Genomic DNA, 18101 nt, shown 5'->3' with positions numbered 1-18101 from the left:
AAACTGACAGAAAAATTGCGACCATCGCTGCTGACTTGTCTCTTTTGGCCGGCTCATTTCGCAGTCCCTGCATCAGTCAGTCAGTGGCACATTTTATAATCCACAATGATTGATATCTCAGTGTGTTTGTGCTGCTAGGAAGGGTGGAGGCGGGAGGATATGGGATGCTCGCATTATGTGCACTCACTTGACGGAAGCAGCGAGACAAACGAGAAAACAAAGAGCCAGCGCCTAAAAGCCAGCAGCACGAAAAATATCGCCACAGTTAAAATGTCACAGTAAATTCATATTCATTCATTATGTTAAAATCCCCCACGGGACAAACACAAAAGGTCCACGGAAAGTGCACAAAAACACAGGCACAGGACGAGTAGGACCCACACATACACAAATTCCCGCACTCACACACACGCACACTGCCATACACCCATGTGCATAACATAGATTGTATATGACAAAAGTGTTGAGCCAGAGTCGGAAGAGCTGCGAGTGTCGCATTCATTTTCATTAACCCGTTTTTAGGCCTGGCCCAGGCCACTCCCCTTGCGGGCTCATCCCCCCATCACCGCTTCCCCTACCACCACCCACACCCGCCAGCTGATGAATCGCTTGCCTAAATCTCCGGCATTCCTGGCAGCAGCATTTTGTTGCTGCTTTTGTCATGCAGATGCATACTTCTACACATTACAGCATTGAGAGCGAAATCCCCAGCTAAATTTGGCACAATTTAAATGTGTGCAACTATTCTTGGTAGAGGTGTCGTATTATCCATCAAACCGTTGACTTATTGAACAATGGTTCCACGAAAAACTTATCAATCACCTATAAGCTGACTTAAGTTTGCTAAAAATATATTCTCAAAACAACAATTAAAAAGTGATTTTTGGCACCACTAAAAGAATATTTTTTACTATATCGTAGGAAAGAGAGAAGCAGGGAATCTTTTTCCATGTGTACCTTGCAAGAAGGAAAACACGTAAGCAGGCCAGTGAGTTTCTTCAGCTCCACATGCGAGTTGTACCCATGGCCGAGGGTGTAGACCTGCGTTTTGCTTGCCTGAGAGTGTGACAAGTGTGCCATGTTGCAGATAATTGCTGGCTGTGTGTGCGTGTGACACGATTTCGTTAATTCCATATTCGAGAGGTGAGGAAATCAATGGGTTGGGCATCGATTTATTGATCCCCCTTAAAGCAACATTCAACTGCTAGCGCCCAAGGATTTCAGCCCGAATAATTGAAATGCAGTGAAGCAGCGAAACGTCAAGTTATGTGAGTGTTTGCGTAGCTTAATCATCTGGCGGGCAACTTTGTGTGTGCTGCGTATTTGTGTGTACTTTTGGCTTGGGCACACACCTAATTGCTAAGCAGATACTCAGATACTCAGAGATACAGAGAAAGTCGCAGCTGCCATTAACCAATCAAGCGCAAATTTGCCAAGGCACTCGGGCATTGAGATCCTCATTGAGCTGTGTGCGGATGTCAGGTGGTTGCCGTTGCCGTTAATTAAATCGCTCAGATAGAAAATTAAAGCAACAGATGGTGGGCTTTGTGCCGCCGAACAAATCGAAAATGGTATGCGACATTGCAGCTAATTAACATTTTATACTACAAATAAGAAACAAATGAATCTCTGTTGATTTGCGGCTCTCATTGAAGTCGAGTATACGCGGCGTATACGTAATGTGGCCACAGTCGCAACCCCCGCTGCCCTCTTCCCCAGCCAACTGTCAGCGTAAATATTTAATATGCTAATAAACAACCAACAACCAACAATTTCATTAGCACTCTGTGAGAGTTTTTGCTCGAGAAATTCTGTTTAAAAACGGAAAAAGCTGGGCGAAGAAAGCTGTGAAAGCTGTGCAAACAGAACCGTCAGAAGATGGCTGCCGAATATAAGATGGAGGTGGCATAATAAAAGAAAAAGAGTACCCCCTTTTAGCCACATCAGAAGCGTGTTGGAATTTAATTCCACTTAATGTTGTTGAGCGAGTAAGATTTAGGAGTTCGAAGAAGGGGCTGCCATTGAAAGTGGTGAAATATATTTCATTTTTTGGGTTAGCCTTTGCATTGAATTAGCATAGATTGTTCATTCGTTCATTCCCGGATTGTTCATACAGGAACTGAGGAACTCAGCAACTGACCCAACTTTAGTGGATTCAAAGGAATCCGGCAATCACACGCGCCGAGCGAAGAGTATCCACTCCTTTGTTCCCCCATCAAGTATGCAAATAATAAGCTGGCTAAGGGGAATGATGGATGGGGAACGGGAAAAGCGGCGGCGGGGGAAAAAAGAAAAGCCTCTCAGTGGCAGCTTTAAACAGCATTTTCAAATAATTTTCAAGGAATGAGGAGCACAGCAACCAACGACAAAGAAAGATCCGTTTTACACATCCTACACTTGTAATCATTTATTTTTCTTTTTTTTTTTGTTATTATTATAACTCGCCCTTCCGCGCTCAAAAAGGATTTATTCTCGTGCTTAACTTGGCTTAGCCGACGGTTTTAAATGTAATTAGTATGCATGTTTGCATTTCGTTAGCGCCACCGACCGACGACTGTGAACTTTTCATTATAAATCACGCACACATAGCCACGAGCAAAGGATACTTGAGTGTATCCTTGTATCCCAGTATCCTTGCAGGCATAATGATTGCCAAAAACAAAAAAAAAAATGTATTTAAATAAATTTTAATTAAAGCCGGTACGCAATCTAGAATAAATAAATATAAAGCGAAAGTGAAAATAAGACTTTGGATCTCAGACCGAGTCGAATTTCCTGGTTTCTTGCCATAGGAGGCGTACGATCTTGGGCAGGAGTAGGGGGCGTGGCTGTGGCTGTGGCAGTGGCAATGGCAATGGTTGCTCTGTTGTTCTACTTACTTTGACTGATGAAGATTTATGCGGCAAAGTCGAGGTTATTGCTGTGGTTGCCAGGGTGCACAAACCCCAGACGAGTCGACTCGATGTCGAGTCGAGTCGAGACGAGACATCAGGATGTGGCAATTTGTTTCGAGTGCCTCTCCTTGTCTCATTGGCAACCAGGTGGGCTGGGCAGGTGCAGCTGACTGGCTTGGGAGCAGCTGTCAGCCACTTACTGCCAACAAACCGCGACAGTGACAAATTCAAAATAATTTCATTTTCTCTTTATTTGCACTCGATTATTCATGGGCCCGACCGAAAGTGGCGTTTAATTAAATTTGACAGCATCTACAAATTTCCATTTGCCAGTTATGAGTTTACAGCCAGTGTACCTATGCTCACATCCTTGAGTCCTTCCAGTTTATCGTTTTAAAAGCTTTATTCCCCGCGATCAAGAGCACTTACGAATTGTGGCCAGTTATCTTGGGCACATAATATTTAATATTGTTTAAGTGGCATTAATTGTCATAATTAAGTTAATGGTATATTTCATTCTCTTTCCCTATGTTTTTTTTTTTCATGGCAATTGGCTAAATGTAATTAAATGTTTTTTCTCTGAAATATATGATTAATTGGATAAAAATATGATTTTTTTTTAACTTTTTGTATGGTTTTGCAAGGTAATAAGGCACTCATGTTTCATCATGAAAGGTATTCGTATGTGCAGCTAATATTAAGTAGGAACTACAACATTAATATTTTTTCGATTTAAAACGTTCATTACCTGTGGTACTAAATTCGTATATTGCCATTGAGAATTTGTTGGATGTCAAGTATTACACGGCTTAGCCCGTTGTTATGTAACATAAGCGAAAAGCGCACTCGATACCGGAAAAGTGTTGGCCAAGCAATTTGCCATTTGGCATCGGTTCTTTCCACCCTTTTTTTCTGGTTTGCTCCTATTTGCGTTTTTCTCCTTTTCTCGATTTTTGCTTGCCCGCTGCAATTTGCAATTTGTTTGTTTTGCCTGTTTTGGTATAACCGGCAGTTCTCTAGGGCTTCGTGCTAATGAATCCAGATTATTAATGTGCTCTCGTATTTCTTCACTTGATTATACATGTAATTTGCGCCCAGCTTTCGCTTCGTCCATTCGAGTCCTTTTGCTGGCTCTCCTTTGCTGTTTACTTATGTTTTCCTTTGGTTTACATTTCATGATTTCCCATTGTCAGTATCAGCATCCTGTCGCTCCTCCCTCCTCCCTTCCCGAATCACCCGCTTCGTCCTGTCGTGTCCTGTTTGCCAGAATGTAAACAAAAACTGGGCATCAGAAACAAAGTGGACACCGACAGCAGCTTATAAATTAGTGACTGACTCAATTAATGAATGGCCCAAATGAATGGAGCTTCTGCTCCACTGGGGCGGTCCAAAATACTGAAACGGCAAAGAAATAAATTAAATATACTGAAACAGAAACGGCTCAAACGGAAAGTAAGACGCGCCATTAAAGCCGTTCCAGTTTTTCAAATTAAAACGCTTCCGAGAACCATTTAATTGACTTTGGAGGGGCCAGTATTTCCACGCAGTTCCAATGAAATTTCATGAAAATTTTAAATCGCTTCTCGCTTAGCCTTCCGGCACAAGTCTGTTGCAAGTCCCTGCACAGAGAAAAAAGAAATACTTAATCATTTAAATTGCATCAAGAGCCAGCCAGCCGGGCAATCCAAATGTATTTAGCCACAGAAAGTATGCCACTGCGAATTCCGTCCGTTGGCCATAAAAAACACAGTGCAATTCAAATAGCCGCAAGGATGAAGGAGCCAAAGCCAAGGAACCGGAGTCGCAGAGATAAGTAAATCATGCAACCCGAGGCACTAACTAAAAAGAGAGAAAACAAGGATAAAGGCAAAAATGTATATAAATAAGTTTTCTATTAATCATAGAAATAGCCGGCAACAATGTGTCTGTGCTAATGGCGAAAATTTTATGGCTGCCCTCTTAAAAGTATGCAACATTTGCGGCAGAAGGGTTGCTAAAAAGGACTCAAAAAGGTGTTTTAACTGCAATGTGCTGCTGGCTAAAAGTGTTATTACATTTTCTGCTCAAAAAGCCAAGTAATTAGTTTGGATATTCAACCCCTGGGCAGTGACTCGAGTTTCCTGGACGCACTTGCACGTTATCCCTGCGAAAGAGTAGTGTCCTTAGTATCCTTTTAGTGCTCCGACCAGGCTAATGAATAAGAATGTGTCTGGCCCTGTGAAGGCGATAAACGTTTGCTGTGATTATTTGATTGGAAAGACATAAAAATCCGGGACCAGGATGCGAGGATACGTCTGCATGTGAACACATCCATTACACACACACGCATACACACACTCGCATCCTTCGACAGGCATTTAATGGTCACTTTTATGGGTACGCACTGCATCGCATACGGCCTGTCATTGATCGCCCCTTTCGTCAGTCATTAAAATGTTTATGCTCCTGTCCGTAGTGGCCTAATTGAAGAACTCTCGAGTTGGCCTTCAGTTCGGCTCGCTGGCCTTAATTAGGTTGTAAAACTTTAATTACGCCTCGGCGCAATCATCGCAAATCATTTGGAATTTATATACCTATGGCCCTGCTCCCAAATCTAATTTGAATGGCCATGGACTGAGTGACAATCATCAGTCCCTGTCGGCGCATTAATGAAATATTCAATTCCATGGTCAGTTTCTACGATTCTACGTGGCTTTGAATGATGAGCAGTGCTTAAAGTTGCCAAATGTGTTTGTTCTTAAAGCCCAATGCTCCATCAGGGCGTAAAATCGATTTCGTGATATATTAGACACACACATCAACGTTGTAGACACTGGATCATGTGGCGTTTCGATAGTCGTAGTCAGACGGAAAAAGCCGTGGGCATAAATTGGATGTGTGCCCAATGCTCGGCGAAACTCATCAAAATGCAAAACAAAATACGCAAAAGTAATTCCCATCTACATGTAGTTATTTATTTTCTCATATTGCCACAAGATGTTTCATCCAAGCATCATTTACTTTAATTGAGGAGGAGGAATGAGAAGGCGGGCCACTCGAATAAGTTTGATGGACCAAGTTTACTGGTCCCATATCGCAGATATTAGTTCATATTTGTGCGACTTTGATTGCTTGCGGAACTGCGATTTAAATGATGTTCGGTAATTTTCAAAATTTTCCAACGCAACGCATGGCTTTCATGTGGCTGCCTGGCAATTGAGAGCTTGACAACGGGGCCAAAAGTGTAGTGACAGCAGTCAGCGTGGCACTGCCCACCGCAAAACGTTTTTGGATTACATATAATTAAGCAAACTATTCAAATATGACGCATACGCCATGTGGTTATGCATCAATTAGCGCCGCCGACTGCAGTTAAGCATACATAAATCAGACATTGCGCATACGCCACGTTGCCACGTCTGATTTAAGTTCCCTGTCATGACGCCCAACCGCCGAACAATAAAAATGGGTGAGTTGGCATCACGAAATCGCAAATCGAAATATCCCCACTTACGTTTTGCCCACTTTGCATTGCAGTTTCGGCCAAGGACGGTGTTCGCGTAAATTGACTTGGCTTGACTTTAATCCCTCGTTTGCGCTCAATTACTTTGGCCAAGTTAAATTGGCTTTGTGTCAGACAGCCAACTAAGTAAAACTCAAAGCAGCTTTGTTTCTGCGGCTTCCTCAAATTTAGTTTTTGGCTTTAGCTTTGGATGAATAACCTGCTATTTAGAATGCAAGGCACTTATTCATTTAATCAATTATTAAATGTGTTTATATTCATAACTCCCGGATGCCTGCAAAGTTAAATTGATTATCTAATAATTAGTGCACTTTGCCTGCATTTGATGAACATTAAAATAAACAACGCACCTAATTAAGCTCACCATTTATAAATTATTGGACTAATTAATGGAGTGTGCTCAGTTCATAATTCGATTGCGACGTATTTTGGCCACAAGCTGTGAACAAAAATGATTAAATGTTGTCAATCAAAAAAGAAAAGTTGAATTAAAAGTTTCTAGGTCAGGGAAACCATAAAGATACTGTAATACACAGATAGCTGTAAGTACACAATCAGGTTTGGCTCTAATGCTTTCTTGGGTTAAATGAGGCTTTCCTCCTTAACTAACAAAGCTGGTAAAGAACTTCAATTAGTGGCCCAAACAAATGAGCTGCATTCGCCCCCATGGCTGTTGTTCCTGCCGTACTAGTTTTTGTGGTTTTTGGGGTTATACAATACATAAGTTTTCTGGAGTTGAAGGACGGATTCGGGCGGCACTGGGTGCTAATTTCCAACTCCCGGGGCATATTAGTTGCTTCCACCAACGCCGTTGTTGGCAGGGAAATGATGTGGAAAATTATGCGGAGCATGCCTCATGCAAATTATGATTGTGTTGATTATGACGCATTAAAGCTAAACGAAGCTGGGACTTTGTTTTGCAGCCCGGCAGCAGGAATTAGCATACAGATTTTCATTGGCGACACGTAGCCCTATTTGAAGACTTAAAGTTTTCCATACCATTCCGCTTTCCTTTGTCCTGTGCTTTGGTGTTGATGTCGCAGGCCAGGCATAAAATTACAAAGGCCTCCTGGAATGGCACACTTTCAGGCGCTTTTATGGTTGCTAACAAGCTCATAGACCATTCCATTCCCACTCCCAATCACGGCCAGACGAACCACCGACCAACAGCAAAGTGAAGACATTAGCAGTGAGCCGGGCAAAGTAACCCAAAAATGAAGTAGATTTCGGGTACAAAGGAGCGAACTCTGAACTGAAACTAGAAAAAAGGAAACAGCTGTGCAGAGCAAAAAAAAAATACAGTGAAAAACTGTTTAAACCTTATTTCCAAGTATTTGTAACCAGAAATATATATTTTTGATGTTAATTTACTTGGAAATGTTATTTTTCATTCCCGTCCATTTTTATAGATAAGCTTTTGAAGTTAGTTTACATTTTTGTGTCAGTATCGAATTTCGTTATATTTTGCTCTGTGCAAAAAGCTAAAATACACCCCTCACTCAATTTCCCAGGATGGGGAAAAAAATGCCGTCATTTGCATGCATTGTCAGGCGCAGGTTATTTGGGGGTGGAGGCAACCGAGAAAAAAAAGGTCAACTTGGGTCCCCAAATTGGCACAATAGTTGCGTAGGTGTTGAATTTGTGACCGGACTATGAATAAGCTTCTTGGCCGACAGTTTTTCCTGTTTTTTTCCTGGCTCTCCTCCAGCAAACATATTTATTTCCACACTTTCATTCGTTCGAGGTGCTATGCGTTCATTGTGTAGTATATAGTATACGAGTATAGTGTATAGTGTGTGTGACCCAGGGACAAGGCCAAAACAACAATGACACTCAATGCAAATTGAATAGAAGACAGCACCAAGGACTAAGGACCAAGGACCAAGGACTAAGGATCTGACCAGACCCATCGGACGTGGCGGGATGAACGGTAGCCAACTTGTTGACTTTTAAGCCCAACAGAGTCGACCATTAACTTGAGAGTTTTGTAAGTAGATATATTTACGTGGCATTTCGCCTGTCTTGGCCTTAAAGTGCCGCCTCATTGTGGCGGAATATTTAAGTGGAGATTTCCACCGAATGACGAAGCAGTCAGTGTCGAAATCAATTCCGACCAACACGAACAGCTTCCGGCCATTAAAAAACACACACGATATGTAAAGTAGCTGATGTGGAGGTAGACGAAGTACAAATCAATTTGCATTTACATTCGTCTGCTTTCCATGGAAGGCCTAGCATTACGATGATTTTCCGAGAATCATTGCCAGAATATTTCTGTAGAAATGGAAGAGTAACATCTGCGTGAGCAAACAATTAATAATTTCCAACGAAATTCAAGTAGTAAAATCACGCTAAAATAAAACCTTGCAGATGTGTAACAGGAACATTTTAAACTCAAAATGTTCCTGTTCAAAATAGACTTTAAATATGCCCACTAATTACAATAAATATATTTTTGAACTTTACCGCGCAATTAAATTACATTGCTTGCCGTCAAACCATTAACTCAAAAATTATGGCTGTCATTTACAAGCACTTTACTCCGCTTCACGACAATTTTTCTGTAATCCCGCTTTCCTTAGAAATTTATTTCGCTTTCATTCGGGCCAAGCGGCGGTAAAAATTTCAATAAGCGCTTGTGCCATTCATTACAATTTATTCGCGGGGATTTTGTTATTATTTTTGCAGGCAAAGGAATTTCAGGAGAACCGAAGAACATTTCTTTTACATTCGAGCAGTAAGATCCGCCTTGTTCAGTCAGCCGACAGACATTCAGCGTGTGCGAATTCAAGGCGCACACTAAACGAATCAGTGACGTGGCCGCAGGCATCCTGCGGGGAATCCTTCGGGGGATCCTTCAAGCTGTCTTAAGTCGGACTGAGTCTATTGTTTCGCAAAGAGGATGTCACCGACAGAGCCATGCAAACTGCAAGCGCAGTAAATCCATTTTCAGTCGTATGTAAGACGAGAAAAGAGTGCGGAAAAAACCAAAAAAGAAGTACAAGAAAGTCAAGTTGAGATGGGTGGATGGGTACCCAAGGAAAAACTACCGATTTCCCTCTTCGTTGCCAGTTGCAGCTGAATATTTTACGCACTGATTAAAGCAAACGAAAGTTTGGCATTGCCATTTGCATTCCCCCATTCGCGACTCGCTGGGGACTTTTCCCTGCGCATGCATATTAAATGAGATTTTCGCCGCTTTTCTTTCGCTGATGCAGCATCTCGTTGTAAGTTGTTTACTTTGTCGGCGTAAACTTTTCCAGTGTTAATGTGCCTAACAGTTCGGGGCGACAAAGGGTTCATAAACATCGCTTGCTAATGAGGAGCACTACTGGCATCCCACAGATGCACAAGAAAGTCTAGACGTGGTTTAGTGGGTGGATATATTGGCATAGAAAAATATATTGAGGCGTAGTCCTGCGGACCAAATAAAAATGCCATAAAAATCACTCATACGCTGTGATTGTAGCCCAATATTATGTGGGACGCAAACGACGCACACGACCTACGTCAGATGTCCTGGCGGTGGGCAAGGATGCTACACTGCGAGAAATTAAGCGAAAGTACGCGGAAATTAAGGGGAGAAGGTTTTCTAGATCAATGAAATTAAATTTAATTTAAAACTGTAAGTTATGCATATGATATTTTTAGTGCATACTTAAATAATGCCTAAATTTAATTAAACTTTCAACAAAAATGTAAAGCTTAAATTCAACAAAAACGTTTGCCAAACAAATTTGTAGATTATTATGTTTCATCAGTGCAACAACACATTGTGATCAAATTGAAACACAAATTAAGGGAAAAACCAATCGGTACTACAGTGTTCCTGTGCACGACTGACTGGTCTTATCGGCCAAGCGAGAGCGGCTAATAAAATGTGTTAAATTATGACAGGACACTGCCGCAACGAGTGAGATAGAGCAAAAGCGCGGCTCACAGAGATACAGCACTCGCATAGGAATTGACCAAATGGCAGTGGCCCCAGAGGGTCAGAGATCCTTGCTGGCGGCATTTTGTTAAATTAAATCAGAGCGGCTAGCAAAAACGCCCGCTCTATATAGTATATATGGTGTTGCCCCCCTCCGCAATGAGGCAAATAATCATGAAAAAGTCAGCCATGGCAAGGACCACAAGGACACCAAGAGCAACAACAACGGCAGCGAGCAGAGATAACCATAAAAGCGTCGCCCAAAAGTCTGCAGTACTTTTTGTGTGCGACTAAATGTGTGTGTTTTGTTTTCTGTGTCCTGCCGCCTGCCTTAACTTTTGGCCTCCAACTAACACACACACACAGACACATAGAGAGAGAGAGAGTCCTGTAATAGTGGCCCGCATTGTATTGTTTCCTCGTTGGCAGTTTCTCTTGGGGGAAAACTCGGCAAAGTTCAATGCCTCCATACAATACGATTCCGGTATTGGCCCTCCTCCACTAGAAACTAGAAACCACCTTCCGACCACCAACCAGTGCTTTACTTGAGGGGGCCACTAGTTGTGAATGTCATCTTTGCATTTCAGCTTTGAAGTTAACTGGAAAATTTTCAAGGCAAAGCCATGATTTTTTGGCGAACTTAAGGGCAATTGAAAACTGCAGAGAGGGATCGTTGTGCCATGGAAATGGAAAGTCTGCCAAGAGAGAAATCAATGCCAGGACTTGTTTATTGTTCAGTCAGAACACTTTGTTCGCCTGACTTGATTTTGCATTGGAACTTGGATTTGGATTGGCAAAACCGGGGAACCAGAAACTATGTCATTGTCGGGTTATCTTAAAGTTGTTCTGTCATCTTCTACCAATGGCACTGTGTGCTTTCATATTGGGTCCACTTGGTGCTGATTGCCTCGAGCTCGATCTTTGGGTTCAATCAGTACGCAATTAGCTTCATTAGAGCTAAACCTGTATCTGTGTATTGGCATTATTGGTATCGGGTAACTAATCAACATGACATCGGAGAGGGTCGTTCTAATAGTTTTGGCTTTAATAAACAACACATTAATTTGTGTTTTTTTCGAATATGCAGTCAAAAAATCTTTCTTACTAAAATAAAACATTTTCTACTGCTGGACAAGTCCGCAATAAAAAGAGGAAAACATTTTTAGTGAAATTTACTTTTCAGTTAGATATGACCAGCTTATATGTCCTTCAATTCATTGAAGGATTGATTAAATTAATATGTTGTAGCAGCTTCTTCTGTTTTAACGTTGGAAGTCGAACTTAAAATTTGGAACAACGGGCATATTCTTCTATTAAATCCAGGAAAATACATTAAATGAAAAAAAGAAAATGATACATTTATTTGTATATGAAACACACATAGCTTTGTTTAAAGTAAAGTAAGAGTATGTAATAATTAATGTTTTGTAGTTTACACATCAATTATCTATGTGATTGCATAAGGTTCCTGTGTATCAACTCTCGTTACTCATACGCCACGTTGTTCAATTACGGCCACCATCCGCCATTTCTCCGCTCCACAACTCCCCAACTCCACTCTCTTTCTGCTGTTCTCTCATTGGCATTCGGAAGCATAATTTATGGGTTGGCAAAGCGTCTAGGCCATAAATTAATTGTCGCGCCTAAGTGCGCACGATGTCGTCTGAGCACTCGGATCGACAGAATGGAGGCAAACTAAATAGAAAATTGCCAGGAGTGGAGTACGGACATAACCAGAAGGCGAACGTGAATGAGAAGTAGGGGGTTTTCGATGCAGGGACAAGGTGAAATATGGCCCCGGCAAAATGGTTGCGTTTGCCAGCGATGGCAAACTGCAATATGCCAATGATAATTGCTTGAACATTACGCATACGCCGTGTGGTCAGGCTTTATGGTTTTATCTTCGCCATTAAGTGTAATCAATTTTTCGAAAGGCGGTGGCAAGCGTGGCAAGTGTGGCAACAACAACAGCTCGCATTCCTTGTCGGTTAACCAATATAGGATTTCATTTGCAGACAATAAAGCAGCTGAAATTGTTTTTACAATTGCTTTCCTTTTCAATTGCACTTGCCAATGCGAAACGGAAAACGGAGTCAAATCGATTCCGATCATAAAGTATGTAGGTGCCCTGGAGTATAGCATGTAAACAGACCATTCCCCAGAGCGAGATTCTCAGCTCCGATTAATGTCTGTATTTAAGTGAAGCACACTTTGAGGCGAATCTTGCTGAGCTTAGCTGGAGAGCTGCGACGTGGTAACTTGCCAACGCCAGCAGTTGTGGCCCTAGAAAATGATTATGTGTGCTGCTGGTGGCGTTGTCAACATGATCACGGCTCAAGGATGCAGCATGTGGAGGTCCAGAAGGAGCTATGCCACCCACTCACCTTTGCCTTAAACGGATTTCAGATAATTTCTGACTTTTATTTTTCATTTGCCCAACGATATCGCCCCTTGACGAAGCATTTACGACGACACATCCTTCACTTGTCGCCGCATTCAGCGGGCGTTATCTGATTTCGTTTCCGATTTTTTCCGCAATCTTCCCTTTTCTTTTTTGTTTTTCTTGTTGCAAATTTTTCGGGTTTTTCTGCGTGACATGTGATGCGCATGCAAATGCGAAAACGGGCGGTTTTTAAATGAGGCACGCAGTCGATCTTTTTTTGGTGGCTTGTTGGGCGGCTGGGAGGTTTATCATTGCAACATTTTCATGGGATTTTATGCTCATTGAAATGCGACAATGTCGGCAACGCTGTCTAACGAAATTCTTTCAGTTTTCCACGAGCTGCCAAGAGTCACAAGTTTTCCACACACACTTTGGCCCAAAATGTCGCCGCGCTCACTTATCGTGCCTCATTGTGAGTCATGACCGCCTGTTTTTATAGTTTGCCCCGATTTGTATGCGTATTTGTATTTAAGCATTCATATGACCACATTAGCCGGCTGGCAGTTGGGGTATGGGGTATGGGAAACAGAACAGCGAAAGAAATATAATCATAAATTCCAAATGCGGCACTTATAATGCCAACTGAGTGATGAAATGGCTGGGCGGAGCTGTGGAAAGTGGGCTAAAGCAGACATTGCCAGCCATAAAAATGGCGACATGCGCGAAAAAACGTTGTCGCCCAAGACTAACAAGCTTCAAGTTTATATAAAAAAAAAAGCAATACTCACACAAAAAAGCGCTCTGGTGAAATAATATGCCCAAATGAACTCGTTGCCTTTGACTTTTGGTTACTTTGTGCATATTCAAACATAGTTTTTCTCTCCCTCTCTATTTGTTATTATATAACCAATATTTTTCTGTCAAATTTCATTTTGATTTAATTTGTGCTGGCAAATAGAGTGGCAAAGTGTCAGGAGCAATTTGCTGCACAAATATTTTGCCATATCCACTCGCTCGCAGCAAAGCGGAAACACTTTGCCAGCATAATCGATAGTTCAGCATATATTTAAAGGAGCTCAACCTGCTCAATCCTCTCTGCGCTCCACACATTTGTGGGCCAACTGGAGGATGGGGATGGAGAAGGAAGGAGCCCCGTCGAGTGCATCGACTGCCACTCAATGCTTCAATGCGATGTCAGTGCAACTTAACCTTAAGTGCTCGGGATCATGGACAATCCAAGGCTGCAACGCTACTCCACGCGGACTCCTGACTTTCGTCTCCTATCCGCTTCAGCACACATGATGATGTCGGGGCTCCAATTGGTATTAACTAGGCCAAAGATATTGTCTTGTCAGCTGAGGCGAACACAATAAAGTGCTGTCGTTTCAATAAAAGCATTTGCAATTTCTCAATTATACTAAGAAGCGCTTTCCAATGGGGCATTGCTAAAATATTAATGCAAAGGCTTAAAATTAGCTGATCATGTAGATTTAGGAACATTGGAAATAATTATACCCGTTACTCGTAGAGTAAAAGGGTATACTAGATTCGTTGAAAAGTATGTAACAGGCGGAAGGAAGCGTTTCCGACCATATAAAGTATATATATTCTTGATCAGGATCAGTAGCCGAGTCGATCTGGCCATGTCCGTCTGTCCGTCCGTCTGTCCGTCTGTCCGTCTGTCCGTCTGTCCGTCTGTCCGTCCGTCTGTCTGTCCGTATGAACGTCGAGATCTCAGGAACTACAAAAGCTAGAAAGTTGAGACTAAGCATACAGACTCCAGGGACATAGACGCAGCGCAAGTTTGTCGAATCATGCTGCCACGCCCACTCTAACGCCCACAAACCGCCCAAAACTGCCACGCCCACACTTTTGAAAAATGTTTTAATATTTTTTCATTTTTGTATTGGTGTTGTAAATTTGTATCGATTTGTCAAAAAACTTTTTGCCACGCCCACTCTAACGCCCACAAACCGCCGAAAGCTGCCACGCCCACACTTTTGAAAAATGTTTTGATATTTTTTCATTTTTGTTATAGTCTTGTAAATTTCTATCGATTTGCCAAAACACTTTTTGCCACGCCCACTCTAACGCCCACAAACCGCCAAAAACTGTCAGTGTTGAAGACCTCCTTCGCACTTCCACTAGCTGAGTAACGGGTATCAGATAGTCGGGGAACTCGACTATAGCGTTCTCTCTTGTTTTAACTTATTTCCTATAATCATATAGATTTAGGAACAATGGAAATGATTTCAGCTTATTTCGTATAATGCCTCAATATAATTTCACGCTCAATTAAGTTGGGTTACATTTAATAGTTGGCCAATCGATTTTCGGTAATTTCGATTTATCCTCAAGCAAAATAGTACCCATAAATATGCATATGTTGTGTCACTCCAGCCCCACACACAACCGCAAATATTTTCCACCACATTTGCTAATTTTCGGGTTGAAAAGTCGGCAAATATTTTTGGTCCTTTAACCGCAGCTCAGGGATTTTCGGGATGACAGTTTTCAGAGAGAGAGAGGCGAGTGCCCTGCCCCATGCAGCATCATGTTAATTTGCAGGCGCCGAGCGTTTTTGATTAAGCGCACGCTTTAAGGCAAAAAACCAAAATCTGACAGCCACCAGCTGCCGTTTGGTTCGTTCCGCTGTTATCGATGGCCAAAGTGAGGGCCAAAACGACGGGCCAAAACAAACAGGCTAACAACAAATTGGAGCCATCGACAAGTTGGTGGCCCGGCATTTCCTGGCGGCCACATCGTTAATTTTCACAGCGTGAGCAAATTTTCCATGCATAAACTTAAAATTAGCACAAGGTTCCCTATCGCACGCAAAAATGAGTGCTGCAAATGCTGTGCAAATGTGTGTGGTGGTGTTGGGTTCTGAAAATTGTGTGAAAATCTTTTCGCAGCTGCCCATAAATTGCATGCTCGCTGATAAACAATAAATTAAGTTCTGTTTCAGAACAGCCTTCCTGTCTCGCTCTCTTCCTCTTTCTCTCTCTTTTCCTCAGCCTTTGTCCTGCGCATTTTCCGCTTTTCGAATTTCCCACGCTTTTCCACGCCATTTATGCGCCACGCACGCATACGTGCAACATTTCTAAGCTAATTTTCGCCAGCTTTTGATACCCTGTTACCTATCTGTGCGGATGGCGGGAGGGGGTGGTGTGATTTAGGGTATTACTGGGTAATTAGCCTGTGTAAACCATTTGAATTTAAATAAATGTCGTGTATTATTCACCTTCTGTTTTGTTTATATTTTTTTAAATATTTAATTATTTATAATTATGGGGAATTACAGGAATATATTGGAACATTAATGACGTTGGCCTAGGAGTTAATTAGTAACCCTGCTTTTGTGGAAATCGAAGGAGACTGACATAAACGTAATAAAAAACTGTAGCTTTTAATCTTTTTATGTTTATTAACTTTTCCTGCACCAAATTATCTCCTTGTTGTTTTTAAGAGCAACTCCGCTTCGATTAACGAACGAAACTTTTTCCCAACGGTCTCTTACATTATTATCTATCCTGAAATGTTTTGCATATTGCCCGAAGATGGAAAGCCGCACGTACGCAAATGTTGCGGGTGCGCATTAAATTTAACTTTGTGTTCGAAATTTTTCAAAAAGTAAATCGTAAAATTTGTCATGTCCTGGCAGCCACCAAAACCATCCAAGCCGCCCAAAAACCACCCAAAACCACCCAAAACCACCCAAACCACCCAAACCACCCAACCACCGAACCACCGTCTATGTGGTGGAGTCGATTCATGTTTTCACGTTGCTACGCATGTGAAAAGTTTGCGTAGGTCTTTTAGCTGCCTTTGGTGAAAGAGTGTGCGTGCCCCGGCGAAAGTTTTCACTTGATTTTCTTCTTTTTTTTTCTATTTTTGGCGCGTGCGGAAACGGAAATGTGCAACAGCAGTTTTCCACCGACTTCGGGCGATGGATGGAGGTCCTTGATTCCTGGCTGCCAGTTAGAGTTCAGCTTGGAGTTCGATAAACTGGCGCCAGCAGGAGCTCGTCCTCGTATCGCCTCATTCAATTATTCGTATTCCAGTTGGCTGCATGCGATCTGCGCCGATTTGTACATGGCTTTGATGTGCAAAAAGTTTGCGCCAGCTTTTCTTCCTTTGATTCCTCTAAGACCCATCTGCCCATCTGCCTGCGTGTTGCGTATTGATGAACTTAGTTCAACCGTTTCCCGTCTCCCCAATGACGTTATCTAACTTGGCTTTTACTCCAGCAAGCGCTAGGACATAACTTTTCGCCAGCTTTGACATATTTAGTGGGCCAACTTTGCCCTGACCATCAACTTGCCAAAGTGTGCTGATGACCGGAAAACATTTTTACCATCATAATTAGCATCTTTTCGCTTGGCGGAGAACAAATGGGCACATAATTGCTCATATACTTTGTCCGATTGATATTTTATGATAGGAAAAGGAGTCTTACAGGGATCATCAAAGTGAAAGGAAGTTGTATAGTGATTTCCTTGGTATTAACTGGCATTTTCAATCTATAAGAACAAACTGTTTATTATTTTCGAATATTTCTTGAACAAGGAAGCCGATCGAAGCTTAGCTTTAGTTGGCATTCCCAAAGGACTTTTCTTGCCCCACGACTTACTTCATTTTCCATCCAATACAGCCACAAACACTCACGCACCAGCAAACAAATCGCCAAAGAAATAAAAAAAGGGAATGTATAATTGTTTGTTGAGGATTTTTTGGTGCCACACACACATACATACGTGTGTATATCGCACACAGGCAGCGTTCATTTATTTGTTTTTTCTGCTTCGTTTTTGAGCACAGTTTTTATGCGAATTTTATTACTTTTCAGTTTCAGTTTAGGGCTTTGCCAGCCACCAAAAGTTGCGGCTATGCTGGCAGCTCGGGGCATTTGAAATGCCACGCTAAAACCAACAATACGTCGCTACGTATGTGCAAATGAAAATGAAAATAAATTTCCATTTGGCACAAGTTTTTATGCCGCCGCGTTGTTCGCACCATTCCACTGACCTCCATCCCGTTTCTTTCACCTCTCTTCTCTTTTCATGTCCCCCCTTTTCTAGGCTACAGCGCCGCATTGGCCCCCACGCCGCCCACCACATCGACAACAACCATCTCGCCATCCAATCTGCTGCCCTACTTCGACTTTGATGTGCCGCGCAACTTGACCGTAACCGTTGGCCAGACCGGCTTCCTCCACTGCCGCGTGGAGCGACTTGGCGATAAGGACGTAAGTAGAAAGTGAAAAGTTTGCCGAAATCGGATATTCCGATGTCTATTTTGAATGCTCTTTTGGGGCTTGCGTCTCATTTTCCGAAATATCTCGCCGTTCATTTTTGCTAAATTAAGAAGCCAAAACAAAACATGTCAGCC

General features: G+C 42.2%; 1 protein-coding gene and 1 long non-coding RNA gene across 2 annotated transcripts in view; one reads left to right on the top strand and one right to left on the bottom strand.

Annotated features, from left to right (window-relative positions):
* The window catches only part of LOC6530750 (zwei Ig domain protein zig-8), a 48112-nt gene that overhangs the window by 10460 nt on the left and 19551 nt on the right, over positions 1-18101 (top strand). Inside the window, exon 2 of the mRNA XM_002091604.4 lies at positions 17792-17958. Within this exon, the coding sequence (XP_002091640.1) occupies positions 17792-17958 (167 nt within the window). The remainder of the gene's footprint in view (positions 1-17791; positions 17959-18101) is intronic.
* Positions 2381-4676, bottom strand: LOC120320996. Its single transcript, XR_005560539.2, has 2 exons — positions 2880-4676; positions 2381-2633 (listed from the first exon to the last, which is right to left on the bottom strand). It is a non-coding gene; the product is annotated as an uncharacterized LOC120320996 (long non-coding RNA).

This window comes from Drosophila yakuba, chromosome 2R (genome assembly GCF_016746365.2).
Source record: "Drosophila yakuba strain Tai18E2 chromosome 2R, Prin_Dyak_Tai18E2_2.1, whole genome shotgun sequence".
In the NCBI taxonomy this organism is placed as follows: Eukaryota; Metazoa; Arthropoda; class Insecta; order Diptera; family Drosophilidae; genus Drosophila; species Drosophila yakuba.
The sequence above is the reverse complement of the archived record's forward strand: the minus strand, read 5'-3'. Positions and strand labels throughout refer to the sequence as shown.